The sequence below is a fragment of the Drosophila sechellia genome, chromosome 3R, assembly GCF_004382195.2.
Source record: "Drosophila sechellia strain sech25 chromosome 3R, ASM438219v1, whole genome shotgun sequence".
Lineage (NCBI taxonomy): Eukaryota > Metazoa > Arthropoda > Insecta > Diptera > Drosophilidae > Drosophila > Drosophila sechellia.
In genome coordinates, this window is record NC_045952.1 from 11,987,808 (window position 1) to 12,013,060 (window position 25,253).

The 25,253-nt window shown below is 43.5% G+C and overlaps 5 protein-coding genes across 13 annotated transcripts; 1 reads left to right on the plus strand and 4 right to left on the minus strand.

Annotated features, from left to right (window-relative positions):
• Positions 1-84: 84 nt before the first annotated feature.
• LOC6616847 (protein no-on-transient A) lies at positions 85-2,874 on the minus strand. The gene has a single exon (XM_032722134.1). The coding sequence runs from the start codon at positions 2,783-2,785 to the stop codon at positions 719-721; it is 2,067 nt and encodes a 688-aa protein (XP_032578025.1). The 5' UTR covers positions 2,786-2,874; the 3' UTR covers positions 85-718.
• A 708-nt stretch (positions 2,875-3,582) lies between these two features.
• Positions 3,583-17,689, minus strand: LOC6616848 (fasciclin-1). Of its 9 annotated transcripts, XM_032720720.1 has the most exons (18): positions 17,594-17,689; positions 16,760-17,007; positions 13,405-13,443; positions 11,278-11,410; positions 11,030-11,196; positions 10,725-10,955; positions 10,489-10,657; positions 10,251-10,411; positions 8,698-8,706; positions 7,980-7,988; positions 7,376-7,530; positions 7,219-7,309; positions 6,934-7,154; positions 6,712-6,874; positions 6,506-6,653; positions 6,272-6,307; positions 5,972-6,097; positions 3,583-4,493 (listed from the first exon to the last, which is right to left on the minus strand). In XM_032720720.1, exons 2-18 carry the CDS (start codon positions 16,862-16,864, stop codon positions 4,489-4,491), a joined length of 1,968 nt encoding a protein of 655 aa, XP_032576611.1. In that variant the 5' UTR covers positions 16,865-17,007; positions 17,594-17,689; the 3' UTR covers positions 3,583-4,488. The 9 variants fall into 9 exon arrangements, 8 of the variants coding, with proteins under 8 accessions (XP_032576611.1, XP_032576612.1, XP_032576610.1 ...); XM_032720721.1 differs by lacking the exon at positions 8,698-8,706; XR_004361993.1 differs by lacking the exons at positions 6,272-6,307; positions 7,980-7,988; positions 8,698-8,706 and having other exon boundaries at positions 3,824-4,493; positions 4,608-6,097.
• Positions 17,690-18,350: 661 nt separating this feature from the next.
• On the plus strand, positions 18,351-20,311 carry LOC6616850 (coiled-coil domain-containing protein 63). Its single transcript, XM_002041150.2, has 5 exons — positions 18,351-18,674; positions 18,733-19,028; positions 19,166-19,674; positions 19,735-19,909; positions 19,972-20,311. The coding sequence occupies exons 1-5, from the start codon at positions 18,450-18,452 to the stop codon at positions 20,186-20,188; spliced, it is 1,422 nt and encodes a 473-aa protein (XP_002041186.1). The 5' UTR covers positions 18,351-18,449; the 3' UTR covers positions 20,189-20,311.
• A 92-nt stretch (positions 20,312-20,403) lies between these two features.
• Positions 20,404-22,242, minus strand: LOC6616851 (fatty acyl-CoA reductase wat). Its single transcript, XM_002041151.2, has 5 exons — positions 22,118-22,242; positions 21,946-22,058; positions 21,376-21,886; positions 20,605-21,316; positions 20,404-20,544 (listed from the first exon to the last, which is right to left on the minus strand). The coding sequence occupies exons 1-5, from the start codon at positions 22,191-22,193 to the stop codon at positions 20,457-20,459; spliced, it is 1,500 nt and encodes a 499-aa protein (XP_002041187.2). The 5' UTR covers positions 22,194-22,242; the 3' UTR covers positions 20,404-20,456.
• Positions 22,243-23,155: 913 nt separating this feature from the next.
• On the minus strand, positions 23,156-25,026 carry LOC6616852 (fatty acyl-CoA reductase wat). The gene is made up of 5 exons (XM_002041152.2): positions 24,899-25,026; positions 24,736-24,848; positions 24,168-24,678; positions 23,398-24,109; positions 23,156-23,342 (listed from the first exon to the last, which is right to left on the minus strand). The coding sequence occupies exons 1-5, from the start codon at positions 24,972-24,974 to the stop codon at positions 23,255-23,257; spliced, it is 1,500 nt and encodes a 499-aa protein (XP_002041188.1). The 5' UTR covers positions 24,975-25,026; the 3' UTR covers positions 23,156-23,254.
• Between the last annotated feature and the right edge of the window lie 227 nt (positions 25,027-25,253).

Here is a 25,253-nt window from a genome sequence, read left to right on the forward strand (position 1 = left end):
CAATAAAGCTGCTGGCATTTTCCGACTTTTCTTTTTATTACCAAGATAAATTCCCAGTTGAACCTTAGGTTTATTCAGTCAAAATTAACTTGTAAGGAGCCGTTTTTATTAATAGTAGATCAGTAGACAGAGATGTGATGAGGAATACATTGAAACAAAAGCAAGTCCGATTTCGACTAGTTACTCATAAATCAAAGTATAATCTACCTATCTGCGGAGTACAATTATAAAAAAATAGGCTCCTTATCTAAATTCGCCTCCGAATAATCAGTAATTTCAGTCGCATCTTCATATTTTTTCACAAAAATTAATCGTGTTACTCGAGATATTCTTTACATATATCTAAAATTGTCATAATGAATAATTAGATGCACATAATGATAATGTAATGGATGGTTATGTTCAGGTGTTTTTCTTTGAAATACTGAACATCTTGTAAGCTGTCATTCGGGTTTGGATTGTCTATGTTCCTTAGGGTTTGCCTTTTGTCATTTTCATGTTATTACTTCGTGGTGGATTTGTTGTTGCGACCGTTTATAACAGTTATTTCTTAATTATATAAATTCTATTTATATTATAATGAGAATGCATCTTCGCTTGCACGATCCCGTTTGTTGTTTTTGTTATTGTTCACTCATACCCGAGTGAAATGTCTGATATTATGCGTAACCAATGAGATCAATATTGTTTTCGTCGCTATCTATATTGGTTTCAGTGTCTAAGAGCGTCGGTGTCCCCACGAATCAATGTTTCCGTTTTGGTTTCCGCCAGTTCCAAGCTCGAAACCGTCCCTATTATCTGGACCTCCAGGTCCAGCCATTGGTGAATTGTTGCTGTTGTTCCCAAATACTTCAAAAGGGGACTCAAAGCGGTCGAAGCCAAAGTTACTGCCAACGAATCCCTCCTGCTGATCGAGGATCAAGTTGAGTTTATGGGCCTGCGCTAGCAAATCGCTCTCCTGCTGACGGGCTCGCATGTCCTCCTCATGGTGCAGCAATTGGCTCTGATAACGACGCATGTGTTCCTCTTCGCGCTTTCGAATCTCCTCGGCTTGTTTCTCACGCATCTCCCACTCCAGTTTCATGCGCTCGTTGTCCAACTCGCGCTTCCTCAGCTCCTGGCGCAGCAGTTCGGTCTCCTGTTCGTAGCGAGCGTACTCCATCTGGGCCTCCAGCTTGTCCTCCTCCATTTTCAACTCACGCTTGAGGGCGTCCTGTTTGCTCTTAAAGAGATCGTGCAATTGCTTCCAGCGTGATCCATACTCGTGCTCAAACGAATTTAGACTAGCGAAACGCGGTCCGACACTACGCTCATGGTTGAATTCCGGCGACTTTTTGTTTAACGTCTTGTCCGGCATGCCGTCATTGTCATTGTTCACTTCCATCGGTTCCACCAGGCACGGACGCAATGAAGCAGTCAAGAAGAAGCACTTTTCATTGCAAAGGCGCAGACAGGCGCTGGCCGAGGACTTTTTGGCGAACTCAACAATGCCTTCGCCGGTATGCTTACCGCGATCGTCTACGCAGATGACGGCGCGCTCGATGGGTCCAAAGATTTCAAAGGACTGGTGCAGCAGCTCATTGGAGACGAACTGGTTGAGATTGCTCACACGCACAATAGCGTTGGGCGCAAAGCGGACGCGCAGCACGCGTCCCTTGCGCATGGAGCCATCCAAAGCGCGCTTGGCCTTCTCAGCATTTTGGTAGTAGTCTAGCCGCAGGAATGTGAAGTTCTTCTCCGGGTTCGAGAAGATCTCGCTGATCTCGCCGTATGGCTTGAACATCTCGCGCAGGTCGTCATCGGTTGTGTCGCTGGTGAGGTTGCCAACATACAAGCGGTTGCGTCCGACGAATTTGTTATCGGTGGGTAACTCAACGGGCGGCAACTCATGGGTGGGTCCACTAATGCTGCGCAGTCGTTGGGCAATGAAAAAGTCTTCGCTGCGCTGACCAGCGCCGCCCATTAATGAGTAGTTCATGCCTCCAGATCCTCCAGAGCGCCTGGAGCGGTTTCCACGCTGGTGGCTTCCACCTCCAGCTCCGCGGTGGCCCTGTCCTCCTTGATTGTGTTCTTGGTTGCCGTGATTTCCATAGCTATGCTCCTGGTTGGCATTCTGATTCGGCTGGGTTTGGCCACCACCACGACCTCTGAAACTCGATCCTTGGTTTCCCTGTTCTCCTTGATCGCCATGGTTACCCTGGCCGTTGTCACTCTGATTCGGATGGTTTTCGCCACCTCCGCGTCCTTTGAACCCCTGTCCGCCTTGATCACCTGGACCTTCCTGACTAGCATTCTGATACTGCTGGTTCTGGCCATTGCCACGACCACGGAAGTTCTGTCCTCCTTGGTTGCCCTGACCCTGGTTGTTAGTACGGTTGGACGGACTACGGTTGCCAGCTAAGGGTTCATTGTTCTTTGCGGGTACATTGCCCACAGCTGGCTTCGGCGATTCGTTAATCTGCTTTTGGTGTGCATTCTTTGCCCCTTGGAAACCCTGCCGGTTTTGATTTTGTTTGCCGCCTCGATTGCGATTTCCGGAAAATCCAACGCCGCCAGTACCACCACCACCACCACCGCCGGCAATGCCGCCGCCACCAGCTACTCCGCCACCGTTCTGGATGTTTCCTCCTAATTTTGCCTTTTTCTCGGCAGGATTACCGTCGCTGGCGGCATTTTGCTTCGGGGGCGTGTGCTTGCCCAGGTTCATATTGGTCAGATTGCCCCTCTGCTGGCGTTGTGGCAAGGGGGAAGCGTTCAAACTGTTTTGCTTAACAGCGCCTTCCATTTGCAAACGAAAATTGCCTTTTCCCAAAATGAACGTTCTCTGCCAAAAAACACCGACTGGAATAGTTGTCAGTTATGAAAAAGAATGTTACCAGGCACTGAAAGGAGCTTTACCCCAAATGCGTCAATCCCCTAAAATATCCGGGTTGAAAAGATACAATTCAAAATAGTTAGTTACACTTATCGATAATGTTGGTGGTGTAACACTTTTCAGAATAGGAAAAACAGGAAAATCGACTTTTTCACGCAACTATCGATGTTTTAATGGTTCTAATATTGGGTAAGTAAACATTCGAGCGGAGTTTTTAAATTGAAAAAGATTCAAGTTTGTTAAGGGTATCCACGGAATAAAGTCCATACTGTGACGAGGATCTATAAATTAAATAGCAATAAGCAACATTCCCTGTGCTATTTATTTTATAATATGTACTATTGTTACTCCAAAATTTTGCAGGAAAGTCGCTTTGTACTTGTGAAACTTTTAAAGTTAAACTATTTATTTCCGGTTCCACACCCAGCATAACCCATGATTAAGTGCAAAAAAGACGGTCGATTTATTTATAGTTAGTTTTAATGTTTTATTATTCGCTCAAGCTTGCTGAAGATTCTCGGTTGACATTCGGTTTTCTAGTACATGTAATAATTAGTTTAACTAATGCTAAATATAATCTGTCTGTTCTTTACGAGTAATTTAAATGGATTCGGTTTATTTGTAAAAAGCGCTTGTCGTAAAATAAAATGGAATAATATTTTTTTGCACTCCAGTTTTCCATAGTTTGCTTGGTTTCGCATATTGTATATATTTGAATCATATATTTCAGTGTCTAACGCTTGCTTAGAAACTCAATAGCTAATATACATCAATTGTATGTGATTCAAATTCCACTTGTTAGGTTCTTGCGTTTTACAGTAAATAAACTACATATTACATATACGTTATATTATTCTGACAATTAAATATATGAAAAATATGCATTTCTCGATTTGTTTGGTGTATTTGGTGTAAATAGCGTGTGGCGCAATATCATTTGTAGTTATACTTGTATTCTTGGGGTGTAACTCCGTATATATATCTGGGTATCATTCGAAGCGGAACGTATGCTTGGGGTACAAGTATGTTTTGAGTAAATTTGTATAAAGGTTAAGGTAATGCGTTTATCTTTAGTAAGGCACTAGTTACACGTTAAGACGCCGCTTAACATGTAACTACTGACTACGACACAAATTGCAATGCGATTGCAATGCGGTTCTCCCTCCTCTAAGTTCTCCGATCCGCGCTCCTCCAGCAATTCTTTAAAGCTTACTTGTACAATTCATTAGCGTATTCATTATTCATTTCTGATTTCTGATCATTCCGTGCGATTTCGATCTCGTGTTCATCTTCATTTCATACAATTTTACTTAGCTGCTACGGCACCTCACGGCTCCAAATGAAACTAAACCACCTATACTAAAGATAAGACTTCCGGAAAGGATCGGTTCGAATCGGGAATTAGCAACTACGTGAAGCGACTGCCACAACTGGGTTTTTGATTTCGAGTTCGAGTTCGACTGAGTTCCTAAGTGGGTGGTGGTGGTGGTGAGAGTTGAGACAGTGTACTGGTAGGCTGATAGTTATTCATTTGGGGATAGTACAATTCTGTGTTACTGTTCGACTTAACACGCGGGTTTAACGCACTGGGTTGATTACAATAGTTACAATGTCTAACCTATAAGTACATAGCATTAGGGGGAGAGACAGAGAGAAATAGAAAGAAAGTTGGTATATAGTTAGCAATTGGGTTGTTCTACGTCGGACTAAAAACTAGTTTTAAACTACGTACAAAGTTTGAAATGCAACTGCTCGGCCGAGGGAGAATTTGGTTCAATATCTCTTCACGTTGTCTAGTTCTTGTTTTTGGTTGTATGCAAGTTAAAATCGGTATCAAAATCCATTCAATGATGACATGTAGTTGTGTACCGTGAGTGATTTAGATTACAGGGAGTTGTATGTATGCTGTATAGTTTTCGTAGTTGTCGGCATTTTCGAAACTTGTACATTGGACTAACCTAGTTGCAGTGGCTACTCTCGCTCCAAGTGGCTGGTGTGTGTGGGCGAATGGGTTTTTCGGGAGGTTCACATGCATAGCGGGCTAGTAACTAAGTGCAGGATGGCATATCATATAATTGGGTTTGTTGGTTGCACATTTCTTGTCCGACACTGATATAGTTCTAGGCCTACAGGGGTCACGCGATTGGTTCGAGACAAGATTGCTGTCGCTCTTAATAGTAAGGTTCAAATGAAAAACTTTCAGTTTATTATAAAATTTCACACTTTCAAATCTTACAATGACTTTGTTTCGTTACATGTTGTATGTATTTATGGATAGGAGTAGGGGGAATGTGTGGGCGCTCGAGTATGAGTGTGTGATGCGCGTATTGCTTATGCTTCGCTTCTTCGTTTTCGAGATGTACAATGAGATTCGCATTCTACTTAAGATAACTCATTTCATATATCATAAATTAGACCATTAACTAAAACAAGCAATTCACAAAAAATGTACACTTAAAATCATAAACACAATCAGTTGTTCCATGGTACGATACCAATGTCAGTGTGGGTCTAAACTTAAAACATAGCGAGCTGATGAACGTAAGCTACCAGTATAGGTCGAACATAAAATTAAAATGTTTTACAGAAAGTTTCATATTCAATATTATACATAAGGCCGTTTGAGGGAAAATCGAGTTTAATACTTAAACATAGAGGGTTCTTCGACTTTAACCTAGTCTTTCTTGCCAGCTATTTTGGGAGAAGCTGTCGATGCAAAAGCAAATTTAGCAGGCAGTTTTCTGCATGCGTTTTTTTCTGAGTGTGTGTGTGGGTATGTAGATGGCGTGGACGTGGGCATGTTGGGTTTGAATGATGATCGTTCCTTGTGACGCATATATTACAGATACTGTTTGGGTTGCTTGTGGTTTTCGGTCGGTATCAACAAACTGGTGCTGATTATTTAGATCCATGTGGATGTTAAGTTAGTCTGATACTGAGTGTTGTTGGTTCTTGTTCTGTAGACGACTGTTGTTGTTGTTGTGTTTGATTTGCATTTGCTTTGGATTGGATGCATTTAGTTCAAGAACTTTGCTACTGTTATCATTATGAGGTTGGCCAAGATGATGCAAATGCTTGATTCTGGCAAATAGCTACCTCCGGCCACGACCACATCCTTTTCCTCCAGGAGTGGGTAGTCGATGACGTGGATGATTCCGTTGGTGCACTCCACATCGGGCCGGTATACGTTGATCTTCTTGTAGTTCCAGATGATCACATAGCCTGCAAATGGAAGTAATCGTTGTTAATAACCACTAGACAATAGGTATTGGTATGCAATCGATGGGTGGTTAATGCTAGTGGATTGCCCAATGAGCGAGCTATGGGTGGACATGGCCAGGTCAAGGATTTTGTTGTGGGCGGTGCGATGTGGGTTTGAAAAACGACAGCACTCACCAGTCCATTCGTGACTAGCATACTCATCATGGAGATCTTTCGATTGGACAACGATTAGATTTAGTTAAGCAGAAAGCGAGAAATTTAGTTTGAGAGTTGTAGAAAAACAGGTACGGTTAGTAATGCAGCACGGTAGGGGAGGACCAATAGAATCAATCAAATTAGGTGAAACGAATCGACTTGAATTGAAAGGAGAAGCAACTGAGCCCTTGGCATCCAATGTGGTATACTTACGTCCAGCTTCCTCCTCCACGCGGATACTCAAAGAGTCGCGGAACGTGGGTAGGATAACGCTGCCCGATTCTTGCGAAAACTTAACCAGATCCTTCATGGTGTACTCCTTATCCGAAATAGCCAAATGACGCTCCAGAATGGACTTGGACTGCGGTTACAAAACATTTTGAGTATAAAAGAAAACAGGCTTAGGGTTAAAAACCTACATGATAGGAAAAGTCGGCCATAAAAAGCTTCTTGTGAGCCGATGGGTAATCCAGCTCGGTCTTCTGCCAGCCCTTGTCCCTGGGCACAAAGTATGTGAAGCGGCGTTGTGTGTTGTTCAGCTGGTCATTAAAGTGCGAGAATTTTCCCATCTTATAGGTGTCACTTGAGGAATACGTTAACATTTAAACAGCGTACTAATAAAGCTTTAAAATTGAACATACCTCATCATGGGATCGGATTCAAGTTTGCCAAGAACTGTAGTGTAAGGCACGCCCAGCACGTGGTCGATGATATGAACATAACCATTAGTCTGGGCCACATCAGCCTGGATAACGGTGGCATTCACGCCGCCTCCCTCAACTGTTATCACGGTATCCGCTCCCTCACCACGAACGTTGAAGTACAGGAAAGTGTTGTTGTTGACAGTGGGCACCTGGGCAATCTTTTCAAAAGAATGGTTATTTGTAAAAAATTTCCATTTGAATATAAGCTCATGTAAAGCTCACCAAATTAGCATTTTTCTGCCTGATCTTGTCCACATTTAAGCGGTCCTTGATGATATGCATGTTCAGGATCTGCCTCATCTTGTTCCGGTCTCTGTAAGATGTATTTATTTATTATTATGAAGTTTTAATATTATCTACCCGATTTGAGCAACATTACCGCAAAACATTGTTGATGTTCGAGGAGTTCCAAGCCTCATTGCTGGGAGCCAAAATGGTAACTTCCGTCAGGCTATTGATGTCGTCCAGAACTGCTCCACCATTGTCCATTATAACTTCGTAGAATTTGCGCAGAGCTCCGTTCTCAGCATTCTCCTTCAAGATATATTGCAAAATTAATAAAATGAACAAACATCATAATGCTATTTAAAGTATTTAAAAACAAAATATAACTAAATAATAGGGTGAATGGAAGAGGGGTACGCATAAGCTTATAAATTGTTTTTTTTTTTAGTTCTTTTGGTAGAATACAAACAATAACGAAAATAAAACAACAAGTGGAAATATATCCGATTATAATGTAAGCCATACACATATTGGGTGGGGGAATGGATGGCTGGCCAATTAAGTCGTGAATCAACGGGAATGCTCGCTTAATGACTCACTTAACACAGCTGAATTTATGTGATTTAATGGCGGAAAATCTACGGAATCATTGAATTGTTTGCACGGTGGTTGGGTTGGATGGCAATTTGATAGCAAAGCGTTGCACTGATGACTGTTGTGGTTTTTGTTCTTGTTCTGCTGTTGTGATGTTTACTTACGTTCATAAACTAAATCAGTTTTGAAAACGGAGTGGTAGTGGTAGCAGAAATAGTTCAATATTCATTCGAAGTGATTTGGTGAAGACAAGATTCGAATAAAATTGAATTTAAACATTTAAATATTGTTTAATATGGGATTGGGTTCCACGCAGATTGCCCGTGTTGTTCCGCCACAAACGAACGTTTGAAATGAAGCACAAGGGAATTATATTTAATCTTTCATTGTTCTAGGCATTATTAAGAGCAGGCAAACGGTTTGGCTCCATTATGTACAATGTTACTGAATTACGTGCACTTTTCAACAATTTACAGCGAATCATAATATTTTCCATTAATATGATTTAAAAAATAAAACAAGGATATAAAAGCTCCGACAAAAAATAGAAGGTTACCTTAAGTAATTAGGTAATATTTCTGTAAATTCATCACGATAAATACTCTTTAACTTTAAAGTACCTGTGCACTTGCGTCATTTGCAAATTTAAACTAGTGCTATACATCCTATACATACTATTTGTGAATAAAAATCAGAAAAAATATTCTTAAACCCTTAACAACGCGACTTTGACAACCAATGGACTAATTTTACAAAAAAGTCTACACATTTTTTGTAATAAACTCATGCATAGCTAAAATAGCAGGGGATGCAAAACAAAATGCAAATCAAAAGAAACCGAACAACTTAAAGTTAAAATCGGATTTTGAGTCTGTTGTTTACCTTGAACGACTGAACGTTTTGGTTTTTGTTTCAATATTTCGGTGCACCGATTCAATTTAGAGCGATATGTGGTTGGGTTGGATTGTGTTTTGTAGTTTTAAGTACAATTATTCGGCATGTGACGAGAAACAAAGGATAGAGGTATGGATCAGTAAATAGCAAAAGGAGAGTATCACACGTAATTACAACAAAACTAGTTTGAAAATTTCGAAAACGATAGCACGATATGAAGGCGCTTACGATTCGAGCGGTCGAATATGATATAGCCGTTTTACAGTGCGGACTCAAAACTGTTCGGCGCATTTTGCCTCACAGTTTCGAAACGCACTGTTTCTAATGTATATGCCTATGAGGAAGGGAACTATTTATGGGTGGTATGTTATTAGTTTATGCTTGGAGTATACATATGCAGCTACGGTTACGTTGATGATCAAAGCATGCCGGCTGATGGCGAGCGATCGATGACTGATCTTTGGATATGCACGGCGGTCGAGGGATCGAAGAACGTTAGCCAATCAATGATGGGAAAAGTTTATACACTTGCTTAGTTCATGACGCCATTAAAGTACCAATACATTCAATATAGAACAATGGGAGTTTTTGTGAATGAAGTTTTGGTCGATTTCGGTCAGATCGAGCAAAGCGCAGCCTAAGCAACTTTTTTCAGTGTTTGCCAATTGGTGACTAAATCACGTATTGAATTTCGAGGGCCAATTGTGAGCGCGTTGCTCTACTGAGTTAGTTTATTGCAATTACAATGCAAATAACTGCTTGTGAAATGCATATTGATACGAAAATCTGATTCATTGAAAAATTTACATGAAATACATTGCTTTAAGATTTGTTTTTTGGTTTTTCAGCTTTTTGGCAATACTTACATTACACCCAAAATTTTTTTAAAATAAAATTTATATTTTAAAAATTATTTTAAAATAAAATTTTGCTTTTGATTTTACATAGAACCGAATTGGAATACAGACTTTTGAGCAAATTCCTTTGTTGGGGGAATTTTGCATCAAGATTGGCAAGAATTCAGTTCCAGATAAAATCAGTCTTTTGGGTTTTCATTTGTATTAGTTAGGTATATCTAGGGGATACTGAAAACTAGTGTCTGCATTGATCTTATTTATACTGTATGTGTTTAGGCAGTGGTTTCTGGGTGCAAGATTATTTGGTTTTGGCTTTGCCCTCAGTTGAGCCGCAAGGAAACTTCAACCTTGGGAATATTTTTTATCCCTTTAGCGCCACTTTGGAGGAGCTGCTCACTTAGGGCAAAGAAAAGCCGAGTGTCAGCGTGTATGTTTCAATGTGTTTAGCTCATGTGTTTGTAGCATTCGCTGGGGCAGCAGACAAGCGATTTAATTGGTTTCCCAGTCCCATCGGGTCTGCCGCCAGCGCTATCTTTCAGTGCGTGCCGAGCCAATCAAAATGCCAAGCCTTATCACAAGCCACAGGCACTATCATTGTTTCTATGTGTGTGTGTCTTGGACTGTCTGTGTCGTGTCTGTGTGTCTACAATTGCACTGGATGCCTGTCTCCAACACCCTACATACCTGCAGGAATTGGGTGACCGTCGTATCGATGATCATCAGCGGGCGATGGATCAGATGGACTACTCCGTTGCTCACTGGGATGTTCGCCTTCACGATCTCGGCCAGAACCACGCCCACGCGGTGTTTGGCATCACCCACAATGGTGTTTGACTTGACGTACACTGCAAGCAAAATTATATTAATGATACAATCGTTCCTAAACCTTTAGTAAAATGGTATGTCATTAGTGCAATCTTACTTTTGCCGTTCTTCTGCTTGAAGAAACTGACGGTGACCTTAAGTAGGTCCTCAAAAGCGCCGGAAGCCTTGGGATCGTCATGCTGGGCAGCGGCAGTGAAGATTACAGTGTTTGGTATCACATGGCCATCAATGACCTTTCCGTCCACGAGGCTGCTGCGAGCAGATAGCTGGAGTCATAAAGGAACAGTTAGATTATAATGCGAAACAAATAATGCAATTAAACTAGAAAAGCACCTTGAAGCCTTCATCGACGGGAACCAGGAAGGTGTGCTGTCCGGCGGCATCGTAGACCGACTCTTTCTTGGCCATCGTCACCTGGCTGCGGTACGTGCGCACGCCGATGTTGTCCACGTTGAACTCCTCGGCGTTCTTCAGGAACTTGAGAGCATTCGGATTGTTGGGGGTATCCGAATGGCCAGCCTTGACTGTGAGCGGTTCCAGTACCTCGTCGATGATGTGCATGATCTGTCGGTGAGTAAGGAAGGGAGTTGCTCAATGACTCTATGGTATGCAACATATGCATATATGGGGCCACTGACCTGCCGCTTGCCATCGCTGTTTGTCTCCACACTGAGCGAGGGTATGATCCGGGCATTGTTCACAAAGATATCGCCGTTCGAGTTCTTTGTGATGTACAGCGGTGGATTGCCGGCCATGTCCGATGACACGGTATTCGGCAGTCGTTTCTGGGTGTACGCCTCAGTGGCTGCAAAGAGTTATCAGAGGGTGGAGTCATGTTATTTTGATTTTTATTATTTTTAATCAGCCTGATTGAAACTGAACTCACTAATGTGATAGAGCACATGGGTGGTTTTGCTCTTGTAGCGCTGGAAGGCTTCATTGGTGGGCACAAAGATCGTGCAGCTGCGCAGCGAAAGCGTTGAGTTGGCAATTTGATTGCTCTCCAGCAGGCTGTAGAACTGCAAAGATAAACGGGTTCGTTACACTCATTCGCGTCGCTCTATTGCCAATATCTTATCGAACCGAGTGGGGGGGAGTATTGGGTGGTGGATCTAGGGTGGAGCGGGTGCCTTAAGGGATGGTTCGCAGACGGTTGCTGGGCGGTTTTGGCAAAACGGCAACCGGCCAGCACCATGGCAACGTCTAACAAACTAATAAAATGAGGAACAACTTTATGCATGTCCTGGTGGGGATGGCAGGGCGGCGTACTAGAAAAAAAGGTTTATTGAACCAATTACGTAAGCCTCGGGGTGGGTTACGCCGCCCAAGTGGATTGTGTGTCATTCGATTAAGAGCGGGATGTGAAAATGCATTTTCCAGCCACCCCAAAACGCCAGCCACTGACCCTAAACCGGGCCCAGAGTCAGTTGCTCGGGCGGGCCAGGCCACCTGCCCCTGCCGCATGAGGCCACATGCAACCGCACACTCTGCGGCTTCCCGGCGGAGAACCACTGGCCGCCACGCCCCGCTGCACATTCCCACTCGGCTTTATGAGGTCCTGCGGACATATCTGTGTCTTGGTGTGCCTGTGTGGGTGCGTGTCCTGCCGAGGACAACACCTTTTTCCGTGCCCTCCTTTAAAACGGTCGTGTGACTCTCGTGTTTTCGTTGCTGCCCAGCATGAGTCATGGCAATTTGGGTTTAAAAGTCCGTCCTTTCCCTTTTCCTTTTCCATTCCCATTTCGCCTGCCTGCTGCACATATCTATGCTCTGGCATCGCCAATACACACGCATGTACACAGAAAAAAAGTGGCTAACCCTAGAAATAGGTGCTTCACGTCAATCAATTCAGTTCATAATTGGGAATATATGCTTAAATTTAATTTGCAAGTGGGATCCTCACTTGTAATCAATAATCCTGACTACTAATTTTGATATGCCTTTGAATTCTTTCCAAACCTCAAATTGAAACACTCTTTGTTTGAGGAATTTTCGTTCTTTTTCCCGAGTGTAAATACACTTTATCCTCGCTCTGCATTCATTTTATTTTTGGTAATTTGAAACCGTCAGTTGTCGGGGCCGTTAGCGCTGTTGTTGTCCTGGTCGTGGACATTCGAGTCGCCAGCGTGCTTTGTTCTTACACCGTCTTCTTGGCCAGCTTGGTCAGAACTGCTTGCCGGTGTCTATATCGCTTTCGAAATGTTTTCGCTTATCTGGCCAGGAGAGTGCCCTCCCGTTAAGTGGGGTCCTAGGGACTGGCTGTGGCATATGTCACAGTGTCACAGGTTGATATGGGATACGTTCAGGTATAATGGCCAATGGAGTACAGAGAAGTTTTAATGAATAGACGATGATATTGTTTGCGACACTTTCTCTTGGCCGCCATTTTCCAATGGCCATCTGTCAGCATCCTTACCAAATTCAACCCCCTTGGGTTCTGGCTGGAAGCCTTTGACAATTAGATGCAATTACTTTCATAAATTTCCGTTATCGAATGTTTTGCATTTGATGAAAGGCCGGGCCGGAAGGGAGCAGATCTTAATGAGTTTCCGGCTCTTTTGGCACATCATCGCGATAAGGCCATCTCTTCCCCGGGGAGTCCTTTTTTGGAAGCCCGAAAATTTGCTACAATTGTTAGAGTATTATGCTGTCATCGAAAAACAGTTTCCCTTTCGGTCTGGGGCGTCTCATTTACTATGCAAACACCACTCGCCGCCCAACCGCCAAAAGTGCTCCCAAGGGGGAGGGTTTATTCAAAAGCGCATTTTGATTTTCCCGAGTGCCAAGCCAATGACCCTGGGGCCACAGACGAACCACGAACATCAGGGGTGAGAGTCAGACGGCGGAGCAAACAATAATTTGGCCAATGGCCCGATGAGTACGGGTTGGTTAACTAAATTAAGCCGAAAACATGTGAGTTGTACATTTACAATGTCTTTTGAGTTTGTTCCAAATTTACAATAGCTTAATTGTGTTCGTGTGTTTCTGTTTGGTTTTTGGAATTGCAGCTTACCCTAACTGGCATAAGGCGCCTCAAGGATTTGGCAGTGCTCTGAAAGAGATAGAGAGAGAAAGAAAGAAAGAAAAAGAGAGAGAACCGCTGGCAGTTCAAATTTGTTCTGTTTTCTTTCGATTTGTAGCCAAAAATTGTAATAATTCCTATACCAAAAACAACTACAATCATGAGAGGGCAAGCCTGTTTGGAGGAAATTCAATTTCCATCATCTAATGGAGCCATTAAAACTAATTAGCCAAGAGAGCGAGCCAAGCTTCGTATTTTGGACTAGGGACTGAAATCGGAGCAGGAGGGTTAGGTTGTTTCCTTCTGGGCGAGTGCATGTTGTATAAATAAATTTAATTGGTACAAATTATGTATGCATATGTCGGTTGTTCAGTATATTTTCTTTTCGATAATTGCAGCGGCAGCAGAAACAGAAAACAGAAGCAAAAGCGAAAGCGATCTCAACCCCCGACATCGGATTCCGGTTCGGAATCGAGAGATTCGGGCACAGCATTTCTCTTTTAATTGGCGGGGCAGCAGTGGAAAGGGGATCGAAGAGGAGGTCTACACTGGCATCACTCCGAGGCCATTCCGCCCCCACGCCATGGATCGTAAAACTGTGCACATCCATCCAGTGCTCCGACGGACAGAGATCCGTCTATGAGCATCTGTATCCATTAAGGTCAGTCGTGGCTCATTCATCGCCTCGCCTGTAATGGAGCTCGTCGCATATCAAATAACGCGCCTTGGCATCGCATTGAAATCTTAAATTAAATTTAATTGAATTCGATGATGCTGCGAGTGTGGACTGTTCTGTGCCATGAGCCATACGAGTGAGTGTTCCTAGACAGAGTTCAGCCAGCCCCGCCGTTGTCAACCCAAGCTGTCCACACCCCCACACCCGGTTAACTGCAATTGCATCAGTCAAAGGTTAAAAATTAAAATTAATAAAACGCGCAAGACGTTGCCTGACGCACGACAGGAAGTGGGGGTCAATCGCAGGAGGTCAGCTCGTTCCTCGGACCCGCACATGGTCACTGTTCTCTTTCATGAGTGTACTTTCATTTCGGCTGTCCAGAGATTTGAATATGAAAATCAGATCGCGTGGCTCAATTAGTTTCATCCAATGAGATATTTATAGTGCTGGAACAAGCAGGGACTACGATATCTGCTAATTTCGAAACTCTCTCCTAAACTCGGTGGTTTGCCAAGCAAAACCACAAGCCGTAAGCCGCAAACCAAAACAGGCAACCTATATTTATCTAAGCCATCAGCATGTAATGAGAAGTGCAGGCACCAGAGTAAAGAAGCCCGACTTCGACTTTGGAAGATGGAGATACCCTTTTGAACCAGTTTTGTCTAAATTATAAATACAACTGAGAAAATATATAAATCGGATTTGAGTAAGGGGATTGAATTGAAAGCAGCTACCTGCCATATTAGTTCATAGACTTAAGAAGTAACTTTAAAAGGGATTTCCCAAGCCTGACTTTTTGATCCTTTAGTTTTACGGCACTTAATTTACATAAGTGCCCGAAGATTACTTTCCGCCCTTACTTTTTTATGGCGACCAAATGGACCCACCCTCATGTGCAGCAGTACTCCAGATATGAGGCCGGAAATGCTTTGCTCCGAAAGTGGCAAACTTCTGGGCAAAGTTACAATACCCTAAAGCAAGGGTGCAAGTGAGCAAGCCAAGTCCCCCTGCTCGTTTTTATTTTTTTAGCTGTACGCTCTGTTTCGCCTATTGTAACTCGAAAAGGTTGTGTTTTCTGTGTGGATGCAACTACTTCCCTGAGACACTTGCTGCAACAATTACAGTCTGTCACACGCTTTCTTTTTTACTTGGAAGTCTAATTTACTTTTAAAGCAGCGTGTATTTTGGGTGTTAAATGCTAGGCAGACTAGAAAATTAGGAGGGGACTCAAGTTAGTTACTTTAAAACGGGTATTCAACTACTACTTCACCTACTATATAAGCTAAAATCAATTATAATAGACGAACTGTTACTATTTTCTACGCAAGTCAATTCTATTTGTTGAGTGTAAGTTATGTGGCTTAACATATTAACGGAAAAGATATTTCTCCTGGTGTAATGTTATTACCCCTTCTGGTGACTGAACCCCCGCCTTTGAATTCATTACACATGTTGTTCTTGTTATTTCAGCCGCGCACCTTTGTTGGCTTCTGAGTTTTTTACACATTAATGTGTTTTTTTTTTCTATGTACTTTGTGTGTGAGTTGGCCTGTGAAGGTGTAAAAAGGCAAAACTAAATATAAAACTGTTATGCTCAGTGGACGTCAACGGCCGGCGTTTTTTCTACCATTTGCCTTTTGCTGGGGAGAGCCAATTCTGCAGACCTGGGCTTAATTTATGTGGCTTTTCATTTTTACATAACGAACTCCGCCACGCATACGAAATGTGGCCAAGTGGAGCTTAGCGGTCGGCTGGACCTGAACTGCCGCCAGGGATTTCAGGCAGCATCATCGATTTTCCGCAGTCCAACAACAAGTGAGATGGCTAAAGGTCAAGGACGATGCTGCCGGAACGAAGGCTACGCTACCTGTGCCCGAAATGCGGGTGCCTAAGCCATCTGTGCGTCCCTCTTGCGCAGGCTCCTTTTTCCCGCCCGATCTGCCCCGCCTCCTCGCACACTCCACCAAGGCTTTTCCTTTCAAGGCCAACGAAATGGGGCGGCGTTTGTGGGTGGTGGCACAATTACAGCCGAACTTTGATAAGTTGCCACTATTAGGTGGCACGGTAAATTTATTGACGTCGCAAAAGCCAAGTCAGGCATAATACAAATTGATTTTAATATTGCATTAAGGTTTCTGACCATGAGATGTATTTAAGGCATCACAGAAATATATCAAACAATATGTTTGATAAATGCGCATAAATGTCTGCTAAAAATAGTTCGTTTTCTGCTCACACAAAAGTTATTTCAATTTTGGCAGTTACCCTGGCTATAGAAAAGTGCGACTGATTACTGTAAATAAAATACTGTAATAAAATTCCCTAAAGGGTGTAAATCCTGCGCATAAGGATACCTAAAATAGTTTTTTTTTTCGTGTTGAGACAAATTTCCAGTTTATATCCTCCCAATAATTAAATTTGTTGCAAAGATAGAAAAAGACTAAAAATAGTTCATTGTAGGCAATGCCTACTGTACCCAGGGATAAGCCAAGGTGAGCGGGGGGCGCGGCTTTTGGTGGGTGGTAATCGACTACGGACAAGTGTTTCGGTTATTTGCACCAACTGTTTCTGCTGCTACTGCTTTTCTTCGTGTTCTTACTCTACCACCTCCTTTCTCCTCCTCCTCAACGTTCTCGTTCTTCGCTTCTTCTTCTTCTTTTTCTGACTCACCTGAGAGAGTTCCGAATCATCGCGCAATTTGTCCGCCAAATCGGCGGCGGCGGCTGCGTTCGCGGCGCAGAGCAGCGCCAAAAGCAGCGCTGCAGCGTTCAGCATTTTAGCGGACGAGCAGCAGCAGCAACAACAACCACAACAGCACTTGTTTATGCGCTGGCAGTGTACGTCGTTTGTGAGTGTGGCTGTGTGTGCTGTTTTGCGGGGGGCGTGTGCTGGTGTGAGTGCTGCTCTACGATTAAGATCTGCAATTCAAAGGCAAACAACAGTTAGCCGACGACAAACAGCATTTCCTCGGAAAAGAAAATATTAATTCACAGATATATGCTTGGTATGCTTTTTTTTTCCTCCTTGGTATTTTCTTTGTTCGTTTTTGCCCAGAGTTCCGTTATGTCACATAGAACAACAAGCGAAAAACGGACCACCGAGGAATCGGCAAAACAAACAAACAAACAAAGCTGCGCTTATTGGGTATTATTTTTTCTTCGTTCCGCCGCTATGTGTTTAATTATTATGCGCCTTCGCATTTCGCTGCTGCGGCACTTTTTTCTGTTTTCGATTTTATAGTTTCCTCTCTGGTCTTTACTCTGCGTAATTCTCGGAATCTCGGGCTGCAGGAATTAACATTAACGGCCGCCGCAGAAATTATGCAATGTCCACGGACCAAACTAGGAAAACACACAAATTCTTTAAGTAGCACACACAAACGAACGCAGCGCGGTGGTAAATCAATAGCAAGAGCACCGAAATGGGCCGTGCAGCTATTTTAGAGTTATGCCCTATGCACAGTATAGATTTTCCAAAGGGTTTCAATATAAAAGGGGAGCGTACCAGTCGGAGGAATCGCAACGTGCGCCACGCTCGAACGTTTTTTTCGAATTAAAACGAAAAGCGGAGAACAGGTTTAAGCCGAGCGTGTGGTGACGATAACGATTGTTATCGATAGCTGTCGATGTTTCAAATCGCAACACTGTGCACTGTTATTAAAACGCTCAACATTTATATTTATGTGTGCATGTTGTTGGTGGTGACTTTTGATGCTACGTTCAAATGATATGCACAAGATTCTTTAAAATGTCCTTCAAATACTTGCTTGTCTGCAAAAAACAATTAATTTAAAATCCTAACATATCTATATTTAGTAGATTATTATTTATTCCTTTATTTTATTTTTATAGAAAACATATATCAGATTTATATTCATGTTTGTTTATCCAATCTTATAATTACATAAATCAGGTGTTCACATCATCACAACAAACCATTTTTAATTCAAAAGAATATAAGAAAAGAAGACTGCTTCAAATTTTTTTTTTTGCCTTAGAAGCGTAAATGTTAATTTTAACCGTTTCGCAAAAGGTGGCAACGACAAACTGGGGTGGATAACTCCGCTAAGCAGAGTCTCTGCTGTTTGAACGATTTCATTCCAAATTAAACCGGTTATAATTTTCAAGCAATTATTGTATATTGTTTTTATAAACTTTTCTAAAGAGATAACATTAAATTTTATTAAGCAGTGGTTATTTGGTTCTTCTTACTTTAAGCTGAAGGTAAAAGTCTTCGATTAACCACGCCGTTACCAAGCAACTTGCCACCAGCAACGTTTGTTTACTATTGAAATCAAATTAATATCTTTATCAGTTTTGAGAATACCATTGCAAAGACCGAATTCAGCAAGTCAATAACGATGGCTGACCTAAGCGAGCTGGATCAGTTGGCAACTGCCGAGCTGCAGAGGCTGCAGCGCCAGCATCGGGGTCTCCAGCTGGACCTTCGCGGTCTCCTCGAGGAGAAGGCCAAGCGCCTGAAGAAGCAGAATCACATGATCAACGTACTGCAAGTGGAGCACCAGAAGTTGAAGGAGGAGATCAAGACTCTAGAAGGAGGCACTCATGCGCGAAAAAACACCAATGTAGATATTCACTTAATGGACTAGTCAGCCACATATAAAAGGTTTACATCGGTTTTAGAGGGAGAAGCGCCTGGGCACTTTGCAGGAACAGCAGGCGGATTTGCAGAGGGTGCTCCAGAATGAGCGAACCAATCTCTGGGAACTGGAGGGCCACATCAGGAAAATGGAAAAGGAGATTGATGCCCTGCGGCGAAACGAAGTGCCCGACAACTGCTACAAGGACACCATCTGCAAGGTGCAGAAGAGCGTGGTCAAGTTGGAGAACCGTCTGGATGTCGTCAACAAAAAATGCAGCGATGTGCTCACTGAAAACAGCAAGATGAGGGACGCCATAAATCACATGTTGCAGGATCGGTGAGCATTTCTCACTAAATATATACAATCTATAGAATAGAAGATACACACTAGGTTTGTTAAAAGTCAACTAGGTGCTCTCCATTTTATTAGGTTTTTATATCGAATTGAGCTAATGCGTTTCGACTCCACTCCAGGGCAAACTTCAATGACATGTGGCAGTCGATGGTGACCCAGTTCAACGAGGGCAAGAAGTTCATCATGGATCTCATAGACCAGTCGACCCTGGCCTTCGACCAGCGAGAAGAGCTGTGCAACAAGCTGACCGTCCTCAAGGATCGCAATGAGAACGACAAGGTGATGCACATCCAGGAGATGCGCGAGATGCAACGCCGCCTGGAGCACGACGCCAAGCTGCAGAAGTTCTTCGACATCAAGGGACAAAAGCGCCTTAATCCGGAGCTGGAGCAGCGCGAGCTGGACAAGAAGCAGAGCCAGAAGGAGACCTACGAGAGGCAGCTTCTGGAGTACAAGGAGATCATCGAGAAGATCAAATTGCTCTACGGCGAGGAGGACGCGGACCGACTGGTGGCCCAGTTCAAGCGCCAGGAGGACGAGAACTTTGCCCTCTTTAACTATGTTAACGAACTGAGTCACGAGGTGGAAGTACTCAACGATTCCACTCAGGAGCTTCAGGATGAAATAGGTGTGTTGGTGGATTCTAAATTAGGCTATATATCCTGTGACTTTATACTAATCCAAACAGAGCGCCAGAAATCGGAGCAGACCGAGAAGGAGTTGAAGCTTAAGACCGAGGCACTCGACTATCTAAATGCCGAGAAGGAGCGGATCGAGCAGCTGGCGGAGGAGACCAGAGAAAGGAAGCGAACCCTGAGCATCAGATTAGAACAGCTTCTCAAGGGCATCGAGGATATATTCAGGTGCAATCTGGGATAATATTTCCTAACTATTGTATGGCTACCAAACTGCATTTTCCTTTTAGACAATTGGCCTGTGACGATGCTCCCATCCTAAATGTGCTCAGTACCAAAACCTTTCTGACAGTCCACAATGTGAAGCTTTTCATTGGCGTTATTGAACGCCGGGTCAACCTGATCATCAGCGCCATCAACATCGAGGATAACTCCAACAAAATACTGGCCCGAAAGGATCGTGTTCCCAAATTCAACATACGGGAGTCGGCAAAAACTAAAAACTAAGAATTAGTAGGTATTCATTTTTCTCCAAAATATTAAATGACAACCAAAGTATCTACACATAGCGGTAAAACTTATATACTAATCCTTTAAATATATGAAATACTTGCTGCCGAGTTTACTATATGAACAAGCTAGTTAAATGGTTCTTTCTTTCCGATTGGTTCTTCGATCTTTAAATTTTCCGTTTATTGCTTAAACCTATAAACTACAGTCTATTCAATGAACACCCAAGGTTTTATTTAGTTCGAGTTCTGATTAAGCACATTATTTAAATGAACAACCTGACAAGATTCCACAATAGGAAGCCAGCTATGATGCAGAGTAGGGTCATAAAGCTGTAGTGCAGGATCTTCAATCTAAAAATGTATATGATATAGTTTTATGCAAATATATAACATCTTTCCACAAGAACATACCGATATAAGAGTCGCCGACCCTTCTCGAGAGATTCCCGCGTTGGAGGTTCCTTGGCCAGGTAAAGTCGCATGCCGAAGAGTGCCTTCCGGAAGTACTTTTTCCAGTCCAAGGCCTCCATATCGAAGTTGTACAATCGCCGATCCTCCGGAGACATTATCAATCTCAGCCGATCCGTGCTCTTCGTCTCAAAGTGCCAACTGTTGTGGAAAAAGTGCTCTAGTACCGCAATGTTGGCATGTATACTTCTGTACAGCTTCACCAGACGAGGCTTTCTTCCCGTGAGTTTCAGGGCTAGATCATAGAAATAGCCTGGTAAAGTGTGATAGAAGAAGGCGGCAAATGGGAAAAGTCGCGGATTTGAGACGCTGTGCATGAACGGGTACCATATCATCTTGGTAAGTGGAAAATCCTCCCGCACGATCAGTGAGTGGTTTATGAAGTCCGTGTTGCCTAGTAGATTATTTTCACTGGGAGCTAAGGTGTAGATGGCGGGCTGGGATCTGGCATTTCGTTGGGACTTCTCTTTGGATGTTTGACATATGCTAGCCAGAGCCGCATTTGCACAGTAGTCCACGGGCACCAAGCTGGCAAGGCCATCTTTGTCGAAGGTGGTCAGGCGGATGACTCCATGTCCCGCGCCGTACAAGAGAGCAATGGGTCCGTAGAGATTATCGATCCAGCCGGAAACAGGCTCCTCATGGGTCGCAATTACTGTGATGAAAGTATGTTTATCAGGATTCCTTTCCCTTTGAACCACATTGAATACTCACTGACTGATGGTCGGAAGACACTCAGGGGAAGATCGCCGGACTCCCGTAGGACTACATCCTCCGCCAGGGCTTTGGTGTAGGTGTAGGTGTTGGGAAAGTCCCCAACTAGAGTGGGCGTCAGTTTGTCCATCATTTGCTCACTCAGTAGCTCACTCATGGCCAGAACCGAATTCGAGTCGCAGGTTAGGTGTTCGGGATAAAATTTCTCCTCGATGCGAAAAATAACGCAGTTGGAGAACGCCGTTGAAATGTGCAAATAGGCCTCCAGGTGCTGCATCTCTTTGGCCAACTGGAGCATCAGTCTGGTGGCACGTGTATTGATGGCCAGTGCCACATGAAGTGCTTCATTGAAACGCACCGTGGCTGCTCCATGGATGACTATCTGCACCTCAGAAACTAGGAGCTTGCGATCTGACCTATTGATGCCCAGATCGGCATCCAGACAGTCGCCTGCGATGACAAAGATTCGCTTCAGTGCATCTGGCTTTGCCTTTAGCAGTACTTCAAAAAGCTTGAAAAGTGAAAGCAAATCCTATGAGGGGCTCTACCCTGTTGTAACTTTTGACTTACTGGGTCCTTCTGCCATATGGCAAGACGTTCCTGAATATCCTTTCCCCTTTTGGGTCTCATCATAGCGTAGATACGTTTTAGTTCCGTCGTTCGCAAGAGCTTCTCAATAATCACTAGGAAAATGTAGATGAAATACAACCAGTTCTCGTGGATTCCTTTCCTCGGCTCATACCCTTTCCCAGAAACCCGGTGGCGCCTGTTAGAAACACCACCTTGTCTTTATAAAATCCTTGGATGCCGTCGTCCATTTTCGTTCTGGATACGATATTGTTCGGCGTCGTTCTGAACGAATTCCAATAGGAAATCAATTGGGTATGGTCGCGCTTTTTATATTTTTTTGCGACGGTAGACGCAGTGCCATTTGTACAGTGACCCGGCCAATCGTATGCTAAATTATATCAAATACACCTGAAACACCTAATGAATAGTCACAGCTATGCTTGGATTGCATTTCTCGGTTCTCGGCTGGCGCTGAAACATTTGATAACTGCACTGTCATCCATGCTCGTTTGTTTTAATTTAAACACTTTTGCAGCACAATTGGAAATTTTGTTAAATATTTAAAGTTCTTGCTCCGCGCCATTTTGATTAGCTTTACTCAGAAATGAAATCCAGATCTTACGACAAATCTTCTTCCTGGTTTTACTTTAAGAAAAGGTTAGCAGAGACTCAAAAATATTTGTTATGTTTGTTAATTTTTTCTATCAGCTTTTGGGATCCAAACTTGCCAATTTCCAATTCCCCTTTTAGCAAATAATTTACATATTTAAAAATGTAAATGTAAAATCAGCATACGAATTACACAAAGAAATATAGATTTATAGATGGTTATAAAATAAATTTGTAATAAATAAATTGGTTACTGGCATATATTTTCAACGAACGCAAACCTTTTAAAATTTGTTGAAAAAGACCAAAAATTCGGATACCTTAAAAATTATTTTATTTTTCAAAGCATACTTTTAGGCATCCACCTAAAAAGAAAAATGTAAAGGTTTTACAATATATGTTTGCCTTGTACGGAATTTTTTAGTTGCTTACATTGGCTGAGTAGCTTAATCAAGTAATACAAATGTGCTATGATCAAGTGATCCAGCAATCAAGAGGTGGAGAATAAGCCAAAAAGATCGCATCCCAAAGACTTTGATGGCAAGGATTTATAAATAACACAAACTGTATTTATGACACTAGATTTTTCGTTTTAATATTTTATTTTTGATTATAAATTTAAGCATAAAACTTTAAAATACCTCAAAATATCATGTCTTATCGTTAGGTCTGTTGAGGACATCTAACCCCTCTGCGGAAATTAAACTACAAGTCTGGCCAGCGAATACAGGACGTAACCAGCTAAAGAAACCAGCGAGGATGCGAATGCATAGTGCAGGACCTTCAGGCTGCCAAAATGTTATGTTAATAAAAACGATTGGAAAGTGTCACTTTGAAACTCACCGCATCCTCAGCCTCAGACCCTTGGCAATTGACTCCGCTGTGGGTTTCTCCTTGCCAATATATAGACGCATTCCATACATGGCGGCCTTGAAGTAGTCATCCCAATCCAACTGGGCCATGTCGAAGTCGTAAAGGTTGCGGTCCTGCTTGGACATCGCTTCCCTTAGCTCCTTTGTGTTGGTCATGTCAAAGTTCCAGGTGGTGCTGGAGAAGGGACCCAGAACGGCGATGTTCTTGTGAATCTTCCGATACAGATCGACGAGTATGGGCTTCCGGCCCTTGAGACGCAGCAGCATATCGAAGAAGTAACCGGGAAGGGTGTGTAGGAAGAAGGCGGCCAGCGGAAATAGGGATGTGGTGGAGATGCACAGGACGAAGGGATACCACAGCATCTTGGTCAGGGGTATGATGTCCCGATACATAATAGTTGATTTGACAAAGCTGCCGTAGCTCAGCAGGTTATTCTCGCTGGGTGCAAACGCGTAAATGGGGGGCGTTGTGACCTTTCCACTCTGTACGGATTTCTCCGCCGTTTTCCACGCGCAAGCCAATGCAACATTTACGCAGTAGTCAGCGGGAACCATGCTGATCTTGGCAGTTGGGTCCACCGTGGTGACCCGCATTATACCGCGAGCTCCGCCGAAGCAGAGGGCCAGTGGTCCGAATAGGTTGTCCACCCATCCAACCAGGGGCTCCTTGTAAGCGGACATTACTGGGAATATTTAAGTTGCAGATTTTGAAGGTTATTCCATTTACTATGGTGCACTTACTGATCGCCGGTCGGAAGATGCACAATGGCAGGATGCCCGCCTCCCGCAGGATCACATCCTCGGCCAGGGCTTTGGTGTAGGTGTACGTGTTGGGAAAGGAGCCAACAAGACTCGGTTCCATCGCGTCCAGTAATTTATTGCTTACCAGTTCACCCACGGCCAGGATCTTATCCGAACTGCAGTTCAAGTGCTCCGGATAGAAGCGCTCTTCGATGTCGTGCACCACGCAGTTGGAGTAGGCAGTGGATACGTGCACGTAGGACACCAGCTGGGTCATCTGCTTGGCCAGCTGAAGCATCAGACGGGTGGCACGCACATTTATGGCCAGGGAGAGGTGTAAAGCCTCGTCGAATCGCACGGTGGCGGCTCCATGGATTACAATCTGCACCTCGGTGGTCAGGATCCGCCGATCCGATGGGCTTATACCCAGATCCGGATCCAGGCAGTCGCCCGCGATGGGACAAACCCGCTGCAAGGCATCTGGCTTCATCCTTAGGAGCACCTCAAACACCTTCAAAACACGAGGGGTCAGGACACATCTGTCACTCTACCACTGAATATCACTCACCGGATCCTTCGCCCAGGTCGTGATTCGGTCCTGGATGGGAACTCCACGCTTAGGTCTAATTAAGGAGTAAATCCGATTGACTTCCGTGGTCCTCAGTAGTTTCTCAGTGATCACTGAAAAGCACACTCCATGAGCTTGCGAAAAGATTCGAAGAGTGGGGTACCTTTTCCCAGAAATCCAGTGCCACCCGTGAGGAACACGGTCTTGTTCTTAAAGAATCCTTGCATCTCACTATCCATTTTGTTCCGAGTAAGGTACTTGAACGCGTCGCGAGCCAGTGAACTGAAAAGTGATTCCAAACTAGCGCTTCTATTTATTTGGGAATCTATAAGTTACACCCAACAAAGGTCGAGTTCAGCATATTCAAGACACCCAATGGACTCCCGTTTTAGGGAGGAGCTCGTGCTCCACACGCAGCGAAAGTGTATTTTTTGGGTATAGCTAATTATTTGGGTTGTTTCGCTCAAAGGCGTGGTTGTATTTATTAATTATATTTTTGTTTATGAATGAAACCACCC